The 22,203-nt window shown below is 49.3% G+C and overlaps 1 protein-coding gene across 2 annotated transcripts in view; it reads left to right on the top strand.

Moving 5' to 3' along the window:
- Positions 1-22,203, top strand: part of NUP188 (nucleoporin 188) — a 1,272,194-nt gene that overhangs the window by 334,763 nt on the left and 915,228 nt on the right. For both annotated transcript variants that reach the window (XM_086924860.1, XM_086924859.1), the window contains exon 16: positions 21,584-21,739. In XM_086924860.1, coding sequence (XP_086780986.1) covers positions 21,584-21,739 — 156 coding nt within the window. The remainder of the gene's footprint in view (positions 1-21,583; positions 21,740-22,203) is intronic.

Raw genomic sequence — 22,203 nt, 5'->3', positions numbered from 1 at the left:
TGGAACTCAGAGATGTTCACTTGGCACTGAAGGCCTTTCATCCGTCCTTCCAGACCAACTCTCTGCTTGTACAGACGGACAATACGACCACGATGTATTACCTCAACAAGCAGGGGGGCTCGAGATCACGCACCCTGTCGCAGGAGGCGCAGACGATCTGGCGCTGGCTTCTGGCCACAGGACTGACGATAACAGCCACCCATCTGCCAGGTGTGCAGAATGTTCAGGCAGACGCACTGAGCAGACTGATTCAGGAAAACCACGAATGGGTCATAAACGGCGAAGTACTAGTAGACGTCTTCGCAAGGTGGGGGACTCCAGACCTAGATCTGTTCGCCACCGCCGAAAGCAGCAAATGCCGAGACTTCGCCTCCAGGTACTACCAGCAGTGGACACTGGGGAATGCGTCATGGATCAAATGGTCGAACAGCTTTCTGTACGCTTTTCCACCGATTCCCCTGATTCCGGCGCTACTCATCAAACTGGCCCGGTCCAGGGCTCGGATGATACTCATTGCCCCGGGGTGGCCCAGACAGCGGTGGTTCACGGACCTGCTTCACCGGTCTCTCCTTCCTCACATTCGGCTGCCGTGCAGGCCGGACCTTCTCACGAAGTTCGGAGGGCAGATGTTGCACCCCAACCTCTTGTCTTTGAGTTTGGCGGCATGGCTCCTGAGATAGTGCAATATGGCCATCTGGATCTGCCCGAAGATTGCATGGACATACTGAAGGAGTCTAAGAGACCTTCCACTCGAACTTCCTATGCTTACAAGTGGAAGAGGTTCTGTATCTGGTGCCAGTCTAAGAACTATGTCCCGACGACGTGCAAGGAAGACGTCATCCTTCCTTACCTTCTACATTTGGCGCAGTCTGGACTTAATGTCCATTCCATTAAGGTTAATCTTGCTGCATTGACTGCCTACAGGAAATGCCCTTCACAGATTTCCTTCTTCCAGATCCCTGTGATCAAAGATTTTTTGGAAGGCTTGAAGAAAGTGTTCCCTCCTGTCAGGCTTCCTTTTCCTTCATGGGAATTGAATGTGGTGCTGTCCAGATTGATGAAGGAGCCTTTTGAACCTATTCATAAGGCTTAGTTGCAGCACCTGTCCTGGAAGGCGGCGTTCCTCGTGGCCATTACATCGGCCCGCAGGGTGAGTGAAATTCAGGCGTTGTGTTGCCAAGAACCTTATACTGTATTTCATGCTGCTAAGGTTATGCGTACTCACCCTAAATTTCTTCCCAAGGTTATTTCTGATTTTCATGTCAACCAGACTATAACGTTGTCTACGTCCTTTCAGAATCCTTCATCTCCAGCGGAAAGGTCTCTACATTCCCTGGACGTTAGGGTGTTGAAATTTTATCTGGATAAAACCAAAGATATTCGTAGGTCAGACCAACTATTTGTCAATAATGGATCGGTCAGGACAGGTCTTGCTACCTCTAAGCAGTCCATTTCTAGGTGGATTGTGTCCTGCATACAGTTGTGTTACCAAAAAGCTAATAAGACCTTAGGGGGTAAACCTAAGGCTCATTCCACCAGGGGAAAAGCTGCCACGACAGCTTTACTCCGTAATGTTCCGATTGCAGAGATCTGCAAAGCGGCCACTTGGAAGTCGGTTCATACCTTTGCTAAGCATTACTGTTATGTTATGTTACATTATAAAGCTCTTTTATAGCGCGCGGCTACTCACAAGAGTGTCCCGGCGCTTTGGCAAAGAGAAAAAATCAGTACATAACACCGTGCTCTACGCAGGTGGCAAAGATATTACTGAGTGAAAAGCCACGTCTTCAGCTCTTTTCGAAAGGTGAGCAAGTTGGACAATGAACGAACAGCAATTGGGAGTTCGTTCCAACAGCAAGGGGCCAGGTAACGTAAAGAGTGGCCTCCAGTACGGGCTCGCTTAATTATAGGGACAATAGCTTTTGCTTGTTGTGCAGACCTCAAGGTTCTCGTTGGGACATAAAAAGCCATCAGTTTCCGGAGATACTTAGGGCCGATGTGATGAAGGGCTTTAAAGGCCAGAGTCAAAACTTTAAAAGTGACTCTCTTGGCAATGGGGAGCCAATGCAATTTCTCCAGCAGCTCTGACGCACGTGCCCTTCGCGGCAGTCCAAAGATAGCTCTTGCGGCCGAGTTTTGCACAACCTGCAAACGAGCTAAGAGATATTTGGGGAGGCCTAGGTAGAGGGCATTTACATAGTCAAGCCTCAAGCCCATCAGGGCTTGAACTATGATTTTTTTATGTTGAAGAGATATTAAGGGGAGGAATTTTCGCATCATCTTCAACATGCCAAAGCATTTTCCCGTCAATCCTATGACTTGAGGTCTAAAAGAAAGATCTGTATCACATAGGATGCCCAGATTTTTGGCTTTTAACGAGGTTTCTCTAGGCGGTGCCATATCCTGTGGCCACCAGGACCTCCACTCAGGATTTGGTGGGCTTCCGAAGAAAAGCAACTCCGACTTATCGGAGTTGCATTTCAGGCTGTGTCTCTGAAACCACTCAAACACGGCTTCTAGGCACTCCCCAATCTGGTTACCATCAAAATCCTCACCCTTGTTACATGTGAAAAGTAGCTGGGTGTCATCAGCATTGGATATGATATAGGCACCAAAAGACTCCGCTACCTCCGCCAGAGGAGCCATGTAGATATTAAACGGGCAGGGGCTAAGAATGGACCCTTGCGGGACCCCTACCTCCAGCGGAGGCATTTCAGCGGATAACGGAGGTGCCCAGACCACTTGGCGGCGGTTGGTAAGAAATGACTTAAACCATTCCAACACCGTTCCCCGCAGACCGATCTCCCATAATCTAGACAGGAGACCGACATGGGGGACGGTGTCGAAAGCAGCCGACAAGTCCAACATGACCAAAATCGCCTTTCCTCCACCATCCAGAGTCTCTCGAATGGCATCAGTTATCTCTAGCAAGGCTGTCTCCGTGCTGTAATTCGCACGGAAACCTGATTGAGAATCGTGAAGCAAGTTGTTATTCTCTATAAAGCTGGTAATAGAGAGGTGCACGTGTTTCTCAATCACCTTAGCCATGGCTGGGAGAAGGGAGATTGGTCTGTAATTCGCATGTTCAAGGGGATCTGCTGTTGTTTTTTTTAGCAGCGGTAGGATTAGGGCGTGCTTCCAGGCCGCGGGTACCTCACCAGATGTAAGGGAGGCATTGAGCAGTGGATTTAGGAGAGTATTAATAGCCGGAGCAACATTTCCGAGGCAAGTAGCAGGACAAGGGTCCAGCGGCGAGCCTGATTTAAGACGGGTTAGCAGTTCAAGGGAGGAGGCCATAGACATTGGCGGGAAGTCCACAAGCATCGGTCCTGATTCTTTTAAAAGTGAAGGTGAACAGCTCGAACAACAGGCTCCAGCACTAGGACCTAAACAAAGAAAGGAATCTTGGATGAGCTTGATTTTATTAGTGAAGAATTCACTAAGCTGGCAGATCCATGCTCCCGAATGAGAGTGATTCGGAGAGCTTGCAGCAGGGGAAATGAATTCCTGAACAATTCTAAAGATTTCCTTACTCCTGTTATCTGCTACATCAATTCTATGTTCGAGAACTTTTTTTTGCCTCCGAGATTTGCTTATGATAGAGACAGATGAGTCCCCTGTATTTAATTTTATCTTCAGAGTCGTATCGACGCCTCCAAACTCGTTCCACCCTCTTGCAATCCTGGCGCAGCTTGCCGAGGAGAGGAGTGAACCAGGGGGCCGAGATATGTTTGCTCTGTGATTTGCCTGTTTTGCCAGGAGCGAATTCCACAAATCTAATTTCAAAACTGTCTGAACACTGATGCCAGGACAGACGCTCAGGTTGGGCAGGCTTCGCTGCGGAATTTGTTCGCACAATAGTGTTGTTAATTTCTTTTCTCCACCGCCGCTTTGGTGTGGGGATGGGCTTGCCATTCTATTCACTAGATTATGACTATACACAGAGATCCCCTACTACAGAAGGAGTAGTTTCTGTCCTGTAACTCCAGTTCTGTAGTAGGGGTATCACTGTTATAGCCATAAGCGCCCGCCCTCCTCCCCGGTGGAGATAATGATTCATGTAAGGAATGCATTATCTTGTGCTACGCCTTTAAAAAGAACTGAAAGTAAAAGGGACCTGCTGTGCATTCTGGGATACTGGGAGAAAGTTCTGGAAAGTTCTCTTAAAGGCACAGTATCCTATTTAAGCCACATAATGGCAGCCTATGGGGCTTGTCTGTCCATGCCTTCATCTGTATCATTCCAGAGTCTTTTACTGGTGGAGGCAAGTTTCTCTATGGTAGAAACTGGGCAGGCTGTGTTGTGTGTGGTGTTGTTTGGTGGAATTTCTAGTTGAAGTACTGGACAGTGTAGCCTGTGGATATAGGCTGCATTATTTGTCTTTAAATTCTCTCTTGTGTCTTTGCAGTTTCTGCATGATTTGACAACTTAAGAGATTATTTTTGATTGCCGGGGTCCACGCACATGGGCGGGACTATTCACTAGATTATGACTGTAACAGAGATACCCCTATACAGAACTGGAGTTACAAGACAGAAACTACTCCATGTTTATCAACAACAAGGGGAACCAAGAGGGGACGATATTTAACGGGTCCAGTGTACATGTTCAGAAGACTAGTAACACAAGAGGGGTACAAAGTTCCCTGATGTTAATGAAGAGGACAAGTGTGTGTAGAGCGTAGAAGAAGAGAAACAAGGGAGGGGAATTCCCTTTTTGGAACTAAAAGCCTCGTCCCGACTACACTTTCACTTGCCTCTCACCGCATGCACCATATGGCTGGAACAAAAGAACTCCGATAAAGAGCCCCTTTACGGGTGCCCTTCAGACATTGCAGCGCCAGTCTGACGAGGAGCAGAACCCATATGATGAAGCATGACATCTAGCTTGCTAGGTGTGTGAGGGTTTTAGTTCCAAAAAGGGAATTCCCCTCCCTTGTTTCTCTTCTTCTATGCTCTACACACACTTGTCCTCTTCACTCACATCGGGGAACTTTGTACCCCTCTTGTGTTACTGGTAATGACAGATGTATCACTCCTGAGATGGGGCTGCCATGTGGGAGAGATGGAGATCAGGGGAATCTGGTCTCTGGCTGAATCCGGACTCCACATCCACCTGTTGGAGCTTCAGGCGATCGACTAGCATTGAAAGCATTTCTTCCCTCTGTCAAGAGGAAGTTAGTGCAAGTATTCATGGATAACACTACCACTGTGTGGTACTGCAGCAAGCAGGGCGTGGTGGGTTCTTGGACCCTTTGTCAAGAGGCCCTACTTCTTTTGACATGGCTGTAACAGCAGGGCATAACCCTGGTGGTTCAACAACTGGCAGGTTCTTTGAACGCCAGTGCAGACAAACTCCGCCGTCAATGCCTAGCAGATCACAAGTAGTGTTTCCTTTCGGAGATGGCATAAGGACTCTTTCAGCAGTGGGGTCAGCCTTAGTTAGATCTGCTCACCTCCAAAGAAAACATGCAATTTCAGCAGCATTACACGTTGGAGTTTCCAAGGGGCTAATCGCTCGGAGATGCTTTTAGTCTCGAGTGTAACTTAGTCTCGTGTACGCTTTTCCGCCCATACCGCTTCTGCCCAGAGTTCTCAGGAAGATCAGGAACGACTGGGCCCAAGTTATCCTTGTGGCTTCGTACTGTGCATTGAGAGTTTGCTATCCTGAGCTGCTTCAAATGAGCATCGATCCTCCAATCAGGCTGCCCCTTTAGTAGGATCTTCTGTCACAGCAACAGGGGAGAGTCCTGTGCATATGTTTCCCCCTTCATCATGCCTCAGTGGGATCTGACCCTGGTTTTCTCTTACATCATGGGTTCTCCTTTTGAGCCGCTACACAATTGTCAACTCCGGCTGCTTACCATCAAGACAGCTTTTCTGATAACAATAACATCAGCCCGGAGTGTGAGTTGCAAGCTTGGTCATCCAAGTCTCCCTATCATATGGTATGTCTGGACAAGGTGATGCTTCGCACGCGGGCCTCTTTCCTACCTAAGGTGATCAGCCCATTGCATTTGGGATAATCAGTTACCATGCCCACTTTTTATGTTCCTCCACATCCCTCGAAAGAGGGATGTGCACTATGAGATCGTATTTCGTGACACTCACTCTGTTTTTAATATTTGGCTGATTCTTGTTAACTGCGGGCACTGACCTTTGTTAATCTGTTCAACTGCCTTCTTGCCCTCACCGGATCGGCTCACTGCAGCCGATCAGGTGCTGCCTGGGGTCCTGCCCAACAGCCGCCATCTTGGGTGAGAAGGGCGAGCAGACTAGTGCTCGGGCCCGCCCGCCATCGCCAGCATTAAAACCCCCAGATACCAAACGTGCACGATTGACAGTGTGTACGGTGTGTGTGAAGTGTGGTCTTGAGGCGGAAAGCCGGGACCTTGCGTGGAACGCTTGCTAGTGACTTTTCAATTTGCACTACGAGATCGTATTTGGTGACACTCACCCTGTTTTTAATATTTGGCTAATTCTTGTTACCTACGGGCCCTGACCTGTGTAAATCGGTTCAACTGCCTTCTTGCCCTCACCGGCTCGCCCCCACCGAAGCCGATCAGGTGCTGCCTAGGGTCTGATTCCCATCACTCTCCATTGGTGACATGCTTCACCTGGGTCTCCCCCTAGTAACACACTAGTGTCACTAAGGGCTGCATTCCTTTAAAAAGGAAAGGAGAGATCGTGGATGTTTTTATGTTGTTAAAAATGTAGCGATATAACATGCTGTATATGATCCTACAGATGTGAGCAAACCATTTGTGTGCTAGTGATAAGTGATGTGCAAAATGATGATAAATGGTGAATTAAAATTGAGCAGTGAGAGAGAAAAAACTGTATTGAATATCTCTCATTGTTCAAGCTTAAAAACAGTGCAACAACAGATTTCAACCAGGTCACCTGTTCTTAGGGATATATGAATTCTCTGCAAAGTGATGGTTCAATGTTTGAATCCGTTTAGCAAGAGAAAAAGACCTCACCTCACCTGGCAACAGCTCAGGATAAGGAGGCCACGCTCTGCCCGTCGGTACCCCTCGCGGTTCACAAAGCTGCATGGGAAGGTGCTGGGGTTCTCCATCAGCGTGCCGAAGTCGCACCTGATTCCCCTTCAGAAGCTCCTCTTCATCAGAGCGATTCTGGACTCGGCGCAGTTTCTCGTTTATCCTCCCGCGCAGTGAGTCCAGGATATTCAGGCTATGATTCTGATCTTTCAGCCTCTAGCCCGGGTTTCGGTCAGGATGACGCTCCCGCCACTGGGCCTGATCGCCTCCTGCATCCTGTTAGTGGATCATGCCAGAAGGCATATGCGGGCTGTGCAGTGGGACCTGAAGTTCCAGTCGGCACAGAATCAGGGCAAGCTGTCCGATCACATCCAGATCTCGGAGGGCACTGCACGACAATTGCAGTGGTAGCTCTCGGATTGCGATTGGGTCAATGGCAGGTCCCTCTCCCTTCCCCAACCCGAACACACAGTGGTGATGGACGAGTCCCTTCTGGGATAGGGCGGCCACATGGGAGAGGCAGAGATCAGAGGACTCTGGTCTCCGGCAGAGTCCCGGCTCCAAGTCTACCTTCTCGAGCTTCAGGCGATCCGACTTGCACTGAAGACATTCCTTCCCTCTGGCAAGGGGAGAGTAGTGTAGGTGTTCACGGACAACACCATTGCCATGTGGTACTGCAACAAACCAGGCGGGTGGGGTCGTGGACTCTTTCAGGAGGCTCTGCGTCTCTGGACATGGCTGGAACATCAGGGCATTTCCCTGGTGGTTCAACACCTGACAGGTTCTCTGAAAGCCAGGGCGATGAACGCAGCCGCCGGTGCATGATGGATCACGAATGGCGTCTGCATTCGGACGTGGCGCAAGGTCTCTTTCAGCAGTGGGGAGAGCCTTGGTTAGATCTATTCGCCACCGGAGAGAACTCTAAATGTCATCAGTCTGGTGCGTTGGAATTTCCAAAGTGGACTCGCTAGGCGATGCTTTCCGTCGCAAGTGGAGTTGCGGTCTACTTTCCGCCTATACCACTTCTACCCAGAGTGCTGAAGATCAAGCCCGACCAGGCCCAAGTCATTCTTGTGGCTCCGGACTGGGCTCACAGAGTACGGTATCCCGAGGTTCGAGGCATGTGGGCTGCTGAATTCATATCTGTGCATAGATCGCCGCCTAGTGTTGGGTCCGGATGATTGCACATTGTTGTCCTGGAAGAGTCTTCGAAGTATCACGAGATAGGTGGCTCCTCCCCTGGACTACAATGCGCATGGGCATCGACTCCATCCTCAGATTGTTTTTTTCCGCCATTGGGTTCGGATGTCTATTTGTTAACTCAAGTTCGGAATTGATAAAAACTTTCCCTGTGGCCAAAAGGCCTTTAGTTATCGTCGGTATTGTCTTTGCGATCGGTGCCCAGTACTTCTCCAGCTCGTTCCCCGAGCCGGACATCAAGAGGAGCTGCGTGGCTTTTCGGCACTGAAGGCCCGATCAACACCAGAGGCCTTATCGACGACCAATCAGGGAACGGAGCCCATTCAAAAGGTGCCCCGTTTGCAACTCCAAGTATCCTCACATCGATGTCCACCCGGTGTGCAACAAGTGCCTGTCTCCGGATCACGAAGAAGCCAGCTGTATGGCTTGCTCTCGGTTCCGCTCCAAGAAGGCGATTCGCCTTCGACGCGCAGCGCGAAAGGGGGCCCAGCAGACGGCACCCGACCCGGTGAACATCTTCGATGCCGAGGAAGATGAGGGAGTCGAGCAGGAAGTTCAAGAGAACCTGTCTGATCCTGCATCGGAGATAGACTCCGGTTACGACGCGGATGTGGAAATGGTCGATAATGAAGACGTCGTCGACAAGGTAGACGACGATTAGGCCTTTGGGGCTGTGGAAGATAGCTCGAGCGAGGAGCTGGGCCCAACCGTTCGGTACGGGGGCCGCAACCAAAACACTCGATAAGGCTCAGGTCGAGGGATCGCCACATGGCCTTACCCAAGATCGTACACTTGGTTCTACAGCCTCGCCCCAAGGCCCGGCTACGTACATTTCTAATGAGCCATCGGTTGACCGATCGAAATCGAAACCGAAAGCGTCAGTGGCTACGCAACCAAAAGCACTGGCCGCTAAATCGAAACCAAAAGTGCGTATTGCTTTGGTCGGTTCGAAGGCCTCAGAACCATCGGCACCGACAAAACAAAAGAGTGTTATCGACCCGGTGAGGTCGCTAAAGGGTGTCGAGACGAAGACCGGGGCACCGAAGAAACTGATCAAGGACGTCGACCCGAAGAAGTCGGCGCCAAAGGCCGTCGACACGGACAAGGGACTCGGAACTCAGAAAGTTCACGATCCTAAGCGTGGACCCGACAAGGCTAAAAGCAGTACGGACCTCGGGTCCACACCCAGCGGTGACTCGAAGGAACCCGTTGAGTCGACACAGCCATCCGCCTCCTTTCCGAAGCAGGTGTCGGACTCGCTAAAACGCATTAAAGAGAAGGCTACTACTGTCGGACCGAAGGCTACTCCGCCCCCGAAGCCGGTCAGTAAACCTCCAACATCGTCGGCAACCATCCACTTCACTCTGCCGCCGAAAGTGGTACCTAAGGCCTTCGCCCCTAGGACGGCCGTCGAAACGACCAAGAAGGTGCCCTCGGGCCGAAGCCTACAACTGCGGAGGTGGCCACTAAGCATCGACAGCCTCCGCCTGAAGAGACACTGATCCTGAAGATCACACTGAACCCTGGGCAGACGCTTCTGACCCAGGAGATCCACAAACTGCCCCGGACAGTCATGTCTATGCTGTTAAAACCTCGCCTACTGAAGAGACTGCTGCGTTTAATGCACTTCTTGAAAGGGCAGCAAAAAATCATGATGTCCAGCTCCATGCTGACCCTATTGAAGAGGATTTTTTGTTTGACACCTTCTCAACCTCAGAGAGAACTGTCACGACTCTACCAATGCTAAAGGGTGTCCTAAAACATGCTGGAGACATTTTTAAGGAGACCACAAGGGCAAGGGTGATAAACCCCAGAATTAAGAAGAAATACAAACCGGCACCTGGGGACCCTACGTATATCAAGGGACAGTTGCCGTTGGACTCTCCGGTTTTTTCCAATGCCCGGAAGAGGGCGAACTCGAAAAACAACTGGTGATGCTCCTCCCCCTGACAAAGAATCTAAAGTTCTAGAAGCATCAGGGAAAAGGGTGGCAGCTCAAGCGGCCAATATCTGGCGCATCTCCAACACACAGGCACTCTTAGCCAGATATGACAGGGCTCATTATGATACACTTGAAACCCTGTCACAACACTTGCCAGATGAGTATAAGGAGGCAGCAGAGATGCTAATACAAGAAGGAAAACTGATATCAAACGCATCTATTAAGTGTGCGCTGGACGCAGCACGCGGCCAGGGCAATTGATACAAGTGTGATGTTACGGCGACATGCCTGGCTGAGAATCTCCGGCTTCAAGCCTGAGATACAAACCACCATACTGAATCAGCCTGTAAACCCTGATCATTTATTTGGCCCAGAGGTGGACACCACCTTGGAAAAAATCAAAAAGGACACTGAGACTGCAAAGTCTTTGGGGGCTCTCCAGTCGCAGCAGTTCAGGGGTGGTTCCTTTCGTCCCTCCAACAATAGAGGAACTTCCAGAGGCCAGCTGTCCCAGCAGACACAATACAGTAAAGGAGGCACGCAGACCACCTACACCAAACATAGTAGGGGTGGCTATCGTGGAAACAGCACCAAGGGCAGAGGTCGTGGAAACAACAGCTCCCGATCCTCCGCCGCTAACAAACAGTGACGTCTTGTCACTGCCCCCCGACCATACCACACCGGTCGGGAGGAGACTGCAACAGTTCCTGCCGGTCTGGAAATCCATCACTACAGACAGGTGGGTGAGGCAGCTTATCCAGTACGGTTATTGTCTGGAGTTGACATCCACTCCACCCAACATACCCCCAAGACACCGTCCTATGTCCACAGAGCATTTGCAATTATTGCAGCAGGAGGTAGTAGTCATGCTGCAGAAAGGATCCATAGAGCTCGTGCCTGTGGAAGAAAAAAGTACAGGGGTGTACTCGCTGTACTTCTTGATCCCAAAAAAGGACGGGTCCCTTAGACCCATACTGGACCTCAGGCCCCTAAACCAGTACATTCTATCAGAACACTTTCACATGCTCACACTGCAGCAGGTTCTACCGTTACTCAGTCAGGGAGATTTCCTCGCAACATTAGATCTGAAGGATGCGAATTTCCATGTTCGAGGCATGTGGGCTGCTGAATTCATATCTGTGCATAGATCGCCGCCTAGTGTTGGGTCCGGATGATTGCACATTGTTGTCCTGGAAGAGTCTTCGAAGTATCACGAGATAGGTGGCTCCTCCCCTGGACCACAGTGCGCATGGGCATCCTCAGATTGTTTTTTTCCGCCATTGGGTTCGGATGTTACTATCTTAGCTCAAGTTAGGAAAACTTTCTACAAAGCCAAAAGGCTTTCAACAGCGTCGGTATTGTTTCGCTCGGTACCGATACCTTTGCTTCGAGAGGACATCGAGGAATCAGACGGTTTTTCTTCCACTTTCGACCCGATCTTTGATCTACGATGGAAAGAAGCCCATTTAAAAGGTGTCCACTTAGTAATGCAAAATACCCGCACATCGATGTCCACCTGGTGTGTAACAAGTGCCTGTCCCCGGATCACAACGAAGCCAACTGTAGAAGATAGCTCAGGCGAGGAGCTAGGCCCAACCGGTTATACGGGGGCCGATGATGAAGCGCTCACTAAGGCTCAGTTCGAGGGATCGCCACAAGGCCTTACCCGAGATCTACAGACTCGTTCAACAGCCCCGCATAAAGTCCCGGCTTCGAACTTATATAAAGAGCCATCGGTTTCGAAACTGCCATCGGTCGATACAAAGACATCGAAATCAAAAGCATCACTGCCAAAAGTGAAGCTAACTCTGGTCGGCTCCAAGGCCTCAAACCCCTCGGAGCCGAAGAAACAGAAAAAGGCCGTCGATACCGAGAAGCTCAAGAAGGTCATCAAGCCAAAGGATGGGGCACCCAAGGCCAAAGTCAAGGCTGTCGAACCGACGAAGCAGACACCGAAGGGAGTCGACACACACAAAAGGCCCGAACCAAAAGAAGGGTTCGATCCTCGGTCGAGGCCTGCAGACAAGACAGACTGGCTCAAAGGACCCTGTCGAGTCGACGCAACCAAGCCCATTCATAGCCAAAGAGGTGTCGGAGTCACTCCAACGCATCAAAGATGAGGCTACAGCAGTCGGGCCGAAGAAGGCCCCAACACCAAAGCTGGTCGGGAACGTTCAGACCGCATCGAAGCCAATCAAATTCGGGTTGCCACCGACGGTGCGTCCGAAGATGTTCGAACCAAAGAAAGGTATCGAAGCCATCAAAAAAGTGTTGATGGAAGTGGAGACTACAGAGGAGCCTGAAGAACTGGAGTCAAGGCAGTTCATCGACTCTGAAACTGCTAGACTGTCCATATATAAAAGGAAGATCATACCAGAAACACCCATGGAGTCATATAGGATTCCCTTAAAAAAGAAAAGGGATTCAACAACATCGCCAGTTCTTGTGGAACCTCTCCAATCCTATGGACAAGAACCTCAGACTTTTTCCCCCTCGTACTCAGATGTGGAGGCAGGGGATGACGAAAATGAGGATGACACTTATCATGTGGACACTGATCCCAATGACCAATTCCAACCATGGGCAGACCCAGCTGACCCAAAAAATCCACACACTGCCCCTGACACACAGGTATACAGTGTAAAAACATCTCCTACTGAGGACATTACTGCCTTTAACGCCCTTATTGAAAGAGCGGCAAGTAACCATGACGTGCAACTACATGCTGACCTTGTGGAGGAAGACTTTCTGGTCGACACCTTTTCCACTTCAGAAAGAACAGTCAAGACCCTGCCCATGCTAAAAGGGGTCCTTAAGCATGCTGGTGACATTTTTAAGGAAACCACCAGGGCCAGGGTATTAAACCCAAGGATTGAAAAGAAATATAGACCGGCACCTGTGGACCCTACTTATATAAGAGGACAGTTGCCATTGGACTCATTAGTTATTTCTAATGCACGTAAGAGAGCAAACTCCCAGACTACAGGTGATGCTCCTCCTCATTACAAGGAGTCGAAAGTTCTGGAAACTTCAGGAAAAAGGGTGGCAGCGCAGGCGGGTAACATCTGGCGCATTGCCAACACTCGGGCACTCTTAGCCAGATATGACAGGTCACATTATGATACCCTTGAGACACTGTTGCAACACCTACCAGATCAGTACAAGGAGGGTGCAGAGCTATTAATCCAGGAAGGCAAGCTTATCACTAATGCTTCCATTAAGTGCGCACTAGACGCAGCTGACACTGCAGCCAGGGCCATTAACACTAGCGTCATGCTAAGACGACATGCCTGGTTGAGAATCTCTGGATTCAAACCTGAAATACAAACTTCTATGCTCAATCAGCCGGTTAACCCGGACTACTTATTTGGACCTGAGGTTGACACCACCATTGAAAAAATCAAAAAAGACACAGACTGCAAAGTTTATGGGGGCTCTGCAGTCACAGCAGTTTCGGGGTGGCTCCTTTCATCGCTCCAATACTAGAGGCCCTTCAAGAGGCCAATCCACACAACAGACACAGTACAATAAAGGAGGTACACAATCCACATACAATAAGCTCAACCGGGGCGGATATCGTGGAAACAACATCAAGGGCAGAGGAAGAGGAAACAACAGTTCCAGATCCTCTGTCAATAACAAACAGTGACGCCCTGTCACTGCCTCCCGACCATATAACACCTGTCGGGGGGGAGACTACAACAGTTCCTGCCAGTCTGGAAATCCATCACCACAGACAGGTGGGTGAGAGACATTGTCCAGTACGGGTATTGTCTGGAATTAACATCCACTCCACCCAACATACCACCAAGACACCGTCCTATGTCCGCAGAGCACTTACACTTATTGCAGCAGGAGGTCGTCAGTATGCTGCAAAAAGGAGCCATGGAGCTCGAGCCTGTGCAAGACCAAGGCTCAGGGGTGTACTCTCTGTATTTCTTAATACCCAAAAAGGACGGGTCTCTCAGACCTATACTAGACCTCAGGCCTCTGAACAGTTACATTCTGTCAGAGCATTTTCATATGCTCACCTTACAGCAGGTTCTGCCGTTACTCAGTCAGGGAGACTTCCCCGCAACACTGGATCTAAAAGATGCGTATTTCCATATACCCATACACCCATCACACAGACGGTATCTCAGGTTCACTATTCAGAATCAACATTATCAGTTCAAAGTCCTCCCTTTCGGAGTAACTACTGCACCCAGGGTGTTCACAAAGTGCCTAGCGACAGTAGCAGCACACCTACGAAGACCGCACATACATGTCTACCCTTATCTGGACGACTGGCTTATTCAAGCAAAGACGGCCCAGCAGTGTGCCAGCCACATGTCCCACACCATTCATCTTCTTCACTATCTGGGATTCTCGCTGAATTATCCAAAGTCACATCTTCAACCCGCCCACGTGCGACAGGACCTGGGCGCGACAATAAACACTCTGGCAGCCAAAGCTCAGCCAAATTCAGCGAGGATAAACAACATGCAATTGCTGATACAAAAATTCAGACCTCAACACTCGCTTCCAGCAAAAGTGTTCATGCAGTTGATAGGCATGATGGCCTCCTGCATCTTCATAGTCCCGCACGCGAGACTACATATGCGCCCGCTTCAGGAGTGCTTGGCACGTCAGTGGAATCAGGCTCAAGGACAGTTGAAAGACCTAGACCTTGGTGAGCGGTCGGGCATTCAACTCTCTGCATTGGTGGAACCCACAAAATCTTTGCAAGGGCCGACCGTTCCAGGAGCCTGTGCCACAGATTATACCGACGACGGACGCATCTCTCCAGGGATGGGGAGCTCATGTACTCCACTACACAGTGCAGGGACTATGGACAGCACAGCAGAAGAAAATGCACATCAACCTTCTGGAACTGATGGCAATCTTCATGGCGATGAAAGTTTTCAAGGTACACTTGTGCAACAAGGTCGTGTTGATCCGGACGGACAACATGACTGCCATGTACTACATACAGAAGCAGGGAGGAACACACTCTCCACAGTTGTCTGATCTGGCTCAGAGCATGTGGAAGTGGGCCATTCAGAGGGACATCTTCCTCATGGCGGAACACATCCCAGGCAAGGACAACCAGATGGCGGATCTGCTCAGCAGACACTGACACCAGATGCACGAGTGGGAGATACATCCATCAGTACTCCAACCATACTTCCAGCAGTGGTGTCATCCAGAGATAGCCCTGTTCGCCACAAGGGAAAACGCAAAATGCCAAAAGCTTCGCCGCCAGGATCCCACATCCGCAGTCACAGGGCAATGCGATATGGATGAACTGGTCAGGCAGGTTTGCGTACGCTTTTCCCCCGGCACCTCTAATACCGCTGGTGGCACGCAAGCTGAGGCAACACTCGATGACACTCATCCTGGTTGCTCCAACGTGGGCACACCAGCCATGGTACACCACGCTAGTAGAACTTTCTGTTGTACCGCATCAAAGACCCAGACTTTTAACGCAGAGCCATGGCGAAATTCAGCACCCAGATCCGCAACAGCTCAACCTGGCGATCTGGCTCCTGAAGTCTTAGAATTTGGCTACCTCAACTTGCCACCAGAATGCATGATCATCATCAAGGAGGCAAGAAGACCCACAACCAGAGCATGTTATGCGGCTAAATTGAAGAGGTTTGTCATATATTGTAACAATAATGACATTAACCCACTGGATGCGTCTATTCAAAACATTATCTGTTAATTGTTGCATTTATACAGATGTAATCTGGCGTACAGTTCCATTCATATACATTTATCCGCAATAGCAGCTTATCTTCAAAACAGGCAGCACCTCTCACTATTCAGAGTGCCTGCCATTAAAGCTTTTTTGGAGGGACTCAAAAGAGTGATCCCTCCCAGACACCCACCTTCGCCTGTATGGAACCTGGATGTGGTCCTCACCAGACTGATGGGACCACCTTTTGAACCTCTACACTCTTGTGAGATTCAACGAAAGTTGCTTTCCTAGTAGCCATTACCTCACTAAGAAGAGTTAGTGAACTCCAGGCACTAACCATTCAAGAGCCATTCATACAGGTCCACGCAAATAGATTTGTACTACGCGCCAACCCTACGTTCATGCCTAAGGTGATTTCGCAGTTCCACATCAACCAAACCATATAACTGTTTGTTTTCTATCCTAATCCAGAAAATGTCGGTCAGAGATCTCTACACACATTAGACGTCAAAAGGGCTCTTATGTACTATATAGACAGAACAAAGGATTTCAGGAAAACAAAGCAACTGTTTGTTGCCTTTTCTCCACAGCATAAAGGCAACCCCATTTCCAAAGCAGGAATAGCCAGATGGATAGTTAAGTGTATACAGATTTGCTACGCAAAGGCTAAAAGCACACTAACCATTCCTCCAAGAGCACACTCCACACGTAAGTTAGGAGCATCCATGGCTTTCCTGTGGAATATTCCTTTAGAAGAGATATGTAGGCAGCCACATGGTCCACTACACATACATTTACGAAACACTACTGCGTAGATGTGCATTCAAAACAGCAGGTACTGTAGGACAGGCTGTTCTCAAAACTCTTTTTCAGACTGCTGCAGCTGGAACAGGCGGCCGCCGCTAATAGAGGGCCTGCTATATATTCTATGCACAGATATGAATTCAGCAGCCCACATGCCTCGAACCGAATGTGCTACTTACCAGTATGCATCTGTTCTTGGCATGTAGGGCTGCTGACATTCATATCGCCCACCCTCCTCCCCGGCGCCTGTAGCAGCTGTAGCATTCAGAATCACTATTTAGCATAGACATCACTCACTGTATTACACTCCATCTCTGCCACAATGGCGAAAAACAATCTGAGGATGGAGTCGATGCCCATGCGCACTGTAGTCCAGGGGAGGAGCCACCTATCTCGTGATACATCGAAGACTCTTCCAGGACAACAATGTGCAATCATCCGGACCCAACACTAGGCGGCGATCTATGCACTGATATGAATGTCATATTTACAACAAGGGGTGGTGAGGGACAGAGTCTCTGAATTAAACAGAATACTCTCACCCAGTCAAGAGATCAGGGCTAGATCCAACACCGTTTTTTAGCTCACTGCACCATCCCAGTTTCAGAACCTGGCTGTATGCAAATTAGTCTGTTCCTGTCCCAGTGCATGATGGGAACAGGGCAAACCAAACTACAAAAGCCAATTCTTACACTGGGAAGGAAACAAGCTACCGGGGACCGGTTTCTGGCATTTCAGCCTCTTCGGCCCGGCTTGCTTGAATCCTGATGGTGCAATGAGCAAGGGACTCACATCTGAGTATACCCTTCCACGCTTAGGGTGGACAAAAATATTTACAACAAGGGGTGGTGAGGGACAGAGTCTCTGAATTAAACAGAATACTCTCACCCAGTCAAGAGATCAGGGCTAGATCCAACACCGTTTTTTAGCTCACTGCACCATCCCAGTTTCAGAACCTGGCTGTATGCAAATTAGTCTGTTCCTGTCCCAGTGCATGATGGGAACAGGGCAAACCAAACTACAAAAGCCAATTCTTACACTGGGAAGGAAACAAGCTACCGGGGACCGGTTTCTGGCATTTCAGCCTCTTCGGCCCGGCTTGCTTGAATCCTGATGGTGCAATGAGCAAGGGACTCACATCTGAGTATACCCTTCCACGCTTAGGGTGGACAAAAATATTTACAACAAGGGGTGGTGAGGGACAGAGTCTCTGAATTAAACAGAATACTCTCACCCAGTCAAGAGATTAGGGCTAGATCCAACACCGTTTTTTAGCTCACTGCACCATCCCAGTTTCAGAACCTGGCTGTATGCAAATTAGTCTGTTCCTGTCCCAGTGCATGATGGGAACAGGGCAAACCAAACTACAAAAGCCAATTCTTACACTGGGAAGGAAACAAGCTACCGGGGACCGGTTTCTGGCATTTCAGCCTCTTCGGCCCGGCTTGCTTGAATCCTGATGGTGCAATGAGCAAGGGACTCACATCTGAGTATACCCTTCCACGCTTAGGGTGGACAAAAATATTTACAACAAGGGGTGGTGAGGGACAGAGTCTCTGAATTAAACAGAATACTCTCACCCAGTCAAGAGATCAGGGCTAGATCCAACACCGTTTTTTAGCTCACTGCACCATCCCAGTTTCAGAACCTGGCTGTATGCAAATTAGTCTGTTCCTGTCCCAGTGCATGATGGGAACAGGGCAAACCAAACTACAAAAGCCAATTCTTACACTGGGAAGGAAACAAGCTACCGGGGACCGGTTTCTGGCATTTCAGCCTCTTCGGCCCGGCTTGCTTGAATCCTGATGGTGCAATGAGCAAGGGACTCACATCTGAGTATACCCTTCCACGCTTAGGGTGGACAAAAATATTTACAACAAGGGGTGGTGAGGGACAGAGTCTCTGAATTAAACAGAATACTCTCACCCAGTCAAGAGATCAGGGCTAGATCCAACACCGTTTTTTAGCTCACTGCACCATCCCAGTTTCAGAACCTGGCTGTATGCAAATTAGTCTGTTCCTGTCCCAGTGCATGATGGGAACAGGGCAAACCAAACTACAAAAGCCAATTCTTACACTGGGAAGGAAACAAGCTACCGGGGACCGGTTTCTGGCATTTCAGCCTCTTCGGCCCGGCTTGCTTGAATCCTGATGGTGCAATGAGCAAGGGACTCACATCTGAGTATACCCTTCCACGCTTAGGGTGGACAAAAATATTTACAACAAGGGGTGGTGAGGGACAGAGTCTCTGAATTAAACAGAATACTCTCACATAAAGTTTTCTATCGATTCCGAACTTGAGTTAACAAATATACATCTGAACCCAATGGCGGAAAAAACAATCTGAGGATGGAGAGGATGCCCATGCGCACTGTAGTCCAGGGGAGGAGCCACCTATCTCGTGATACTTCGAAGACTCTTCCAGGACAACAATGTGCAATCATCCGGACCCAACACTAGGCGGCGATCTATGCACTGATATGAATGTCAGCAGCCCTACATGCCAAGAACAGATGCATACTGGTAAGTAGCATATTCGCTACTCAGCATGGCTATCGATCCCCCGATCCAACTGCTTCTTCGGGAGGATCTCCTGTCGCAGCAACAGGGGACGGTCCTCCACCCGAACCTGTCCAGCCTCCACCTCCTTGCGTGGAGATTGAGCAGCGGCAGTTAATGTCTTTTGCCCTGCCTCCCGAAGTTTGTGACGTAATCTTGGCAGCCAGGCGTCCCTCCACTAAGATTGTTATACGCCATCAGGTGGAATAAGTTTGTGGCATGATGCACAGCAAAGGCTGTGGATCACCTTTCTACTCCTCTTTCAGAGGTCCTTCTATTCCTCCTTTCTTTGGCCCAGCAGGGCTCTGCTCTGGGCATTATTAGGGGCTATCTCTTGGCCAATTCAAAACCTGGCTGCTATGCTGATTTGCAACATCCCATATCGCCATTCGATCTCGCCCCACTTGAAGAAGCTCCACTGGCTTCCAGTGATCAAACGTATCCAGTTCAAGTCTCTTGTCCTGGCTTTTAGAGCAAATCAGGGTCGTGGTCCAGCTTATCTTAGAACTAGACTCAAGCTCTCTCATTGTAATCGTAGCCTAGATCGAATCATCTACGCCTCTTGACGACTCCTTATTTCCGCCGGTCCAGAATGGGTGGCAGAGCTTTTGCAGTGATTACTGCCAAAACTTGGAATAGCCTGCCACTTTCTCTGCGTAAGGCCGAGTCTGAAACCGTTTTCTGATGTGTTCTGAAGACCTGGCTGTTTTCCAGCCCTTAGCCCCCTACTGGTACTTGCATCTGCTGCCTGTCTTAGAGCCTGGACACCCCTGCTTGGGATAGCTGTGCGCTTTATACGTTTCTAAATAAGAAGGGGCGGACAGTGCGGAAAAGGACCATCTCTCGCTGGGTCGTTCTCTGCATTAAGATCTTCTATGCCCTGACAAAGAAGCAGCCCCTGAGGTATTAAGGGACATTCCACCAGGGGTAAGGCTGCGACTACGGTCTGGGCTCGGGGTGTCCTAGTCCTGGAGATCTATCAAGCAGCAATGTGAGCATCCTTGCACACGTTTCCCAAGCACTACTGCCTGGACAGTCCAGTCCACTGGGATGGGCATTTTGCCCGTTCAGACCTGCAGGACTTCCTAGTGTAAGGTATTGGTCCGCAACCCATCGCCGGGATGATATATTTTGGGTATCTAATTCAAAGGTTGCAAATCTGCAGCTAGAAGTGTATCAGAGGAACAAATTACTTACTGTTGTAACGCATTATCTGGTAGAGAGTCTATCTAGCTTTATATTCCTTACAGTGGCACCCATTCCTCCCGCTTTGCGGACTGATTTTGATAGGACTGGGGTTATTCCCATTTTCAGGGCCCTAGTTTTGGACACGTCTACGTCAGTTAATCGTGGCTCTGCTCTTCTGGTGTGGAAAAAACTAAAAGTACTGGCGTCCGCATGCCTATATAGGTGACCGCAATGTCCTAACTGAAGCTGCCAACAACATCCCGCTGAGCTGAATGGAGCCACCTAACGGCACACGCAAGGGGTATTACATGAGCAAAAGTTTCCAGATCCAGCATGAAATTCAAAGGTAAGGCACCTGCAGCTAGATAGTCTCTACCAGAAAATGCATTATCCAAGGTAAGTAACTTGTTCTTCAAGGTCCTAGTTTGGGCACACACTAGTCCGTTTACTTCCTGGCTCTTCACTCCTGGCATGGAAAGTCGTTTAAAAATAAGTATTGTCCACGCTCCTCGGTGGCGCCTATATGGGAGACCGCGATGTCACTCCCAGATCAACAACGCCTTGTGTAACCAAACAAAGCCACCCGATGTCGCGCAGGGGTACTGCTCACGTAAAAGTTTGCAGATTCAGTCTGACACCTGGGATATTCAAATGTATGGATTCTGCAGCTAGCTATTGTCTTTACCAGATAATGCGTTACTGAAGGTAAGTAACTTGTGCTTTTTGAAGCGTATAGTTGGGGGATGTGCTGGAGGGATCGCTTCTTTTATCAGGAGCCATTTCCGAGAGATCATGTATTGAATAATGGAATAAAATGAGTATGTTCCAGAGGCCAGCGAGGTCTTTGCTGGAAGATCCTCCCTTAATTTCAGAGCTTTGAAATTAACTCTTTCTCTGCTGCTCAAATCCTGGATCGCTTAGTAAGAGAGTGCAGTTTTATATTAAATTCTGCTTTTTGTTCAGTTTCTTCTATTAATTTGTTTGTTTGAAAATGAAGATCAGAGGCATAGAGGCTGTAGACATCGGATTGTGGTTTTCAAAGTATTTAAGGTGTTTAAAATCTGAGGCTGCATTCAGTGTTTGTGAAATCAGAAACATTCCCGTGATTGTAAACGAGGATGACAGGCAAGTAATGTTTACTATCTCCCAGATAATGGTGCTTCCATGTGTATTCACTTTCTCTGGGTAATGATTTCTCTTTTAGGAGTTGGCCAGACAAACCTGAGAATCCCTCAGGGCACTCTCGGACAAGTTTTGATGGAAGGTCAGGCATTCCTTGTCCGTTGGGAATTCTCCTTCAGCAGCTGGACGTTATTCACTTGTGAGATTGAGATGCTCCTGCACGTGGTCTCCACAGCAGGTGAGACGGGAAGGGACGACCTACCTTTACATGTCTTCTGCTGTGGTGGGCAGTTCTGATGGAACAGGGGATACGTTGGTTCTCAGTGATGTAGATACTGCGCTGTCTGCTGCTGGTGAAATTGCAGGGATGTGTGTTTTGTTAATGCTGGACTGGACTTCCGTACGAGTTGGAGTTACTGAACCAGATTATGCTCTAGGTTAAAGGGCAAGGCCCACTGTTCCACTCATTAGGACCTGAGCCTGGCTGTCTACTGTAGGCTGTGGTTGTTGAGGGAGTATATGCTAGCCTGGCTCTCTGCTGTAGATGTTGAGGAAGTAGGCAGTGATGCCTGGTTCTGTTGTGGTGTGCACACAGGCAGCGATGCCTGGTTCTGTTGTGGTGTGCACACATGCCGTGATGCCTGGTTCGGTTGTGGTGTGCACACAGGCCGTGATGCCTGGTTCTGTCTGGGTGTGCACACA

Source organism: Lissotriton vulgaris, chromosome 5, assembly GCF_964263255.1.
Source record: "Lissotriton vulgaris chromosome 5, aLisVul1.2, whole genome shotgun sequence".
In the NCBI taxonomy this organism is placed as follows: Eukaryota; Metazoa; Chordata; class Amphibia; order Caudata; family Salamandridae; genus Lissotriton; species Lissotriton vulgaris.
The sequence above is the reverse complement of the archived record's forward strand: the minus strand, read 5'-3'. Positions and strand labels throughout refer to the sequence as shown.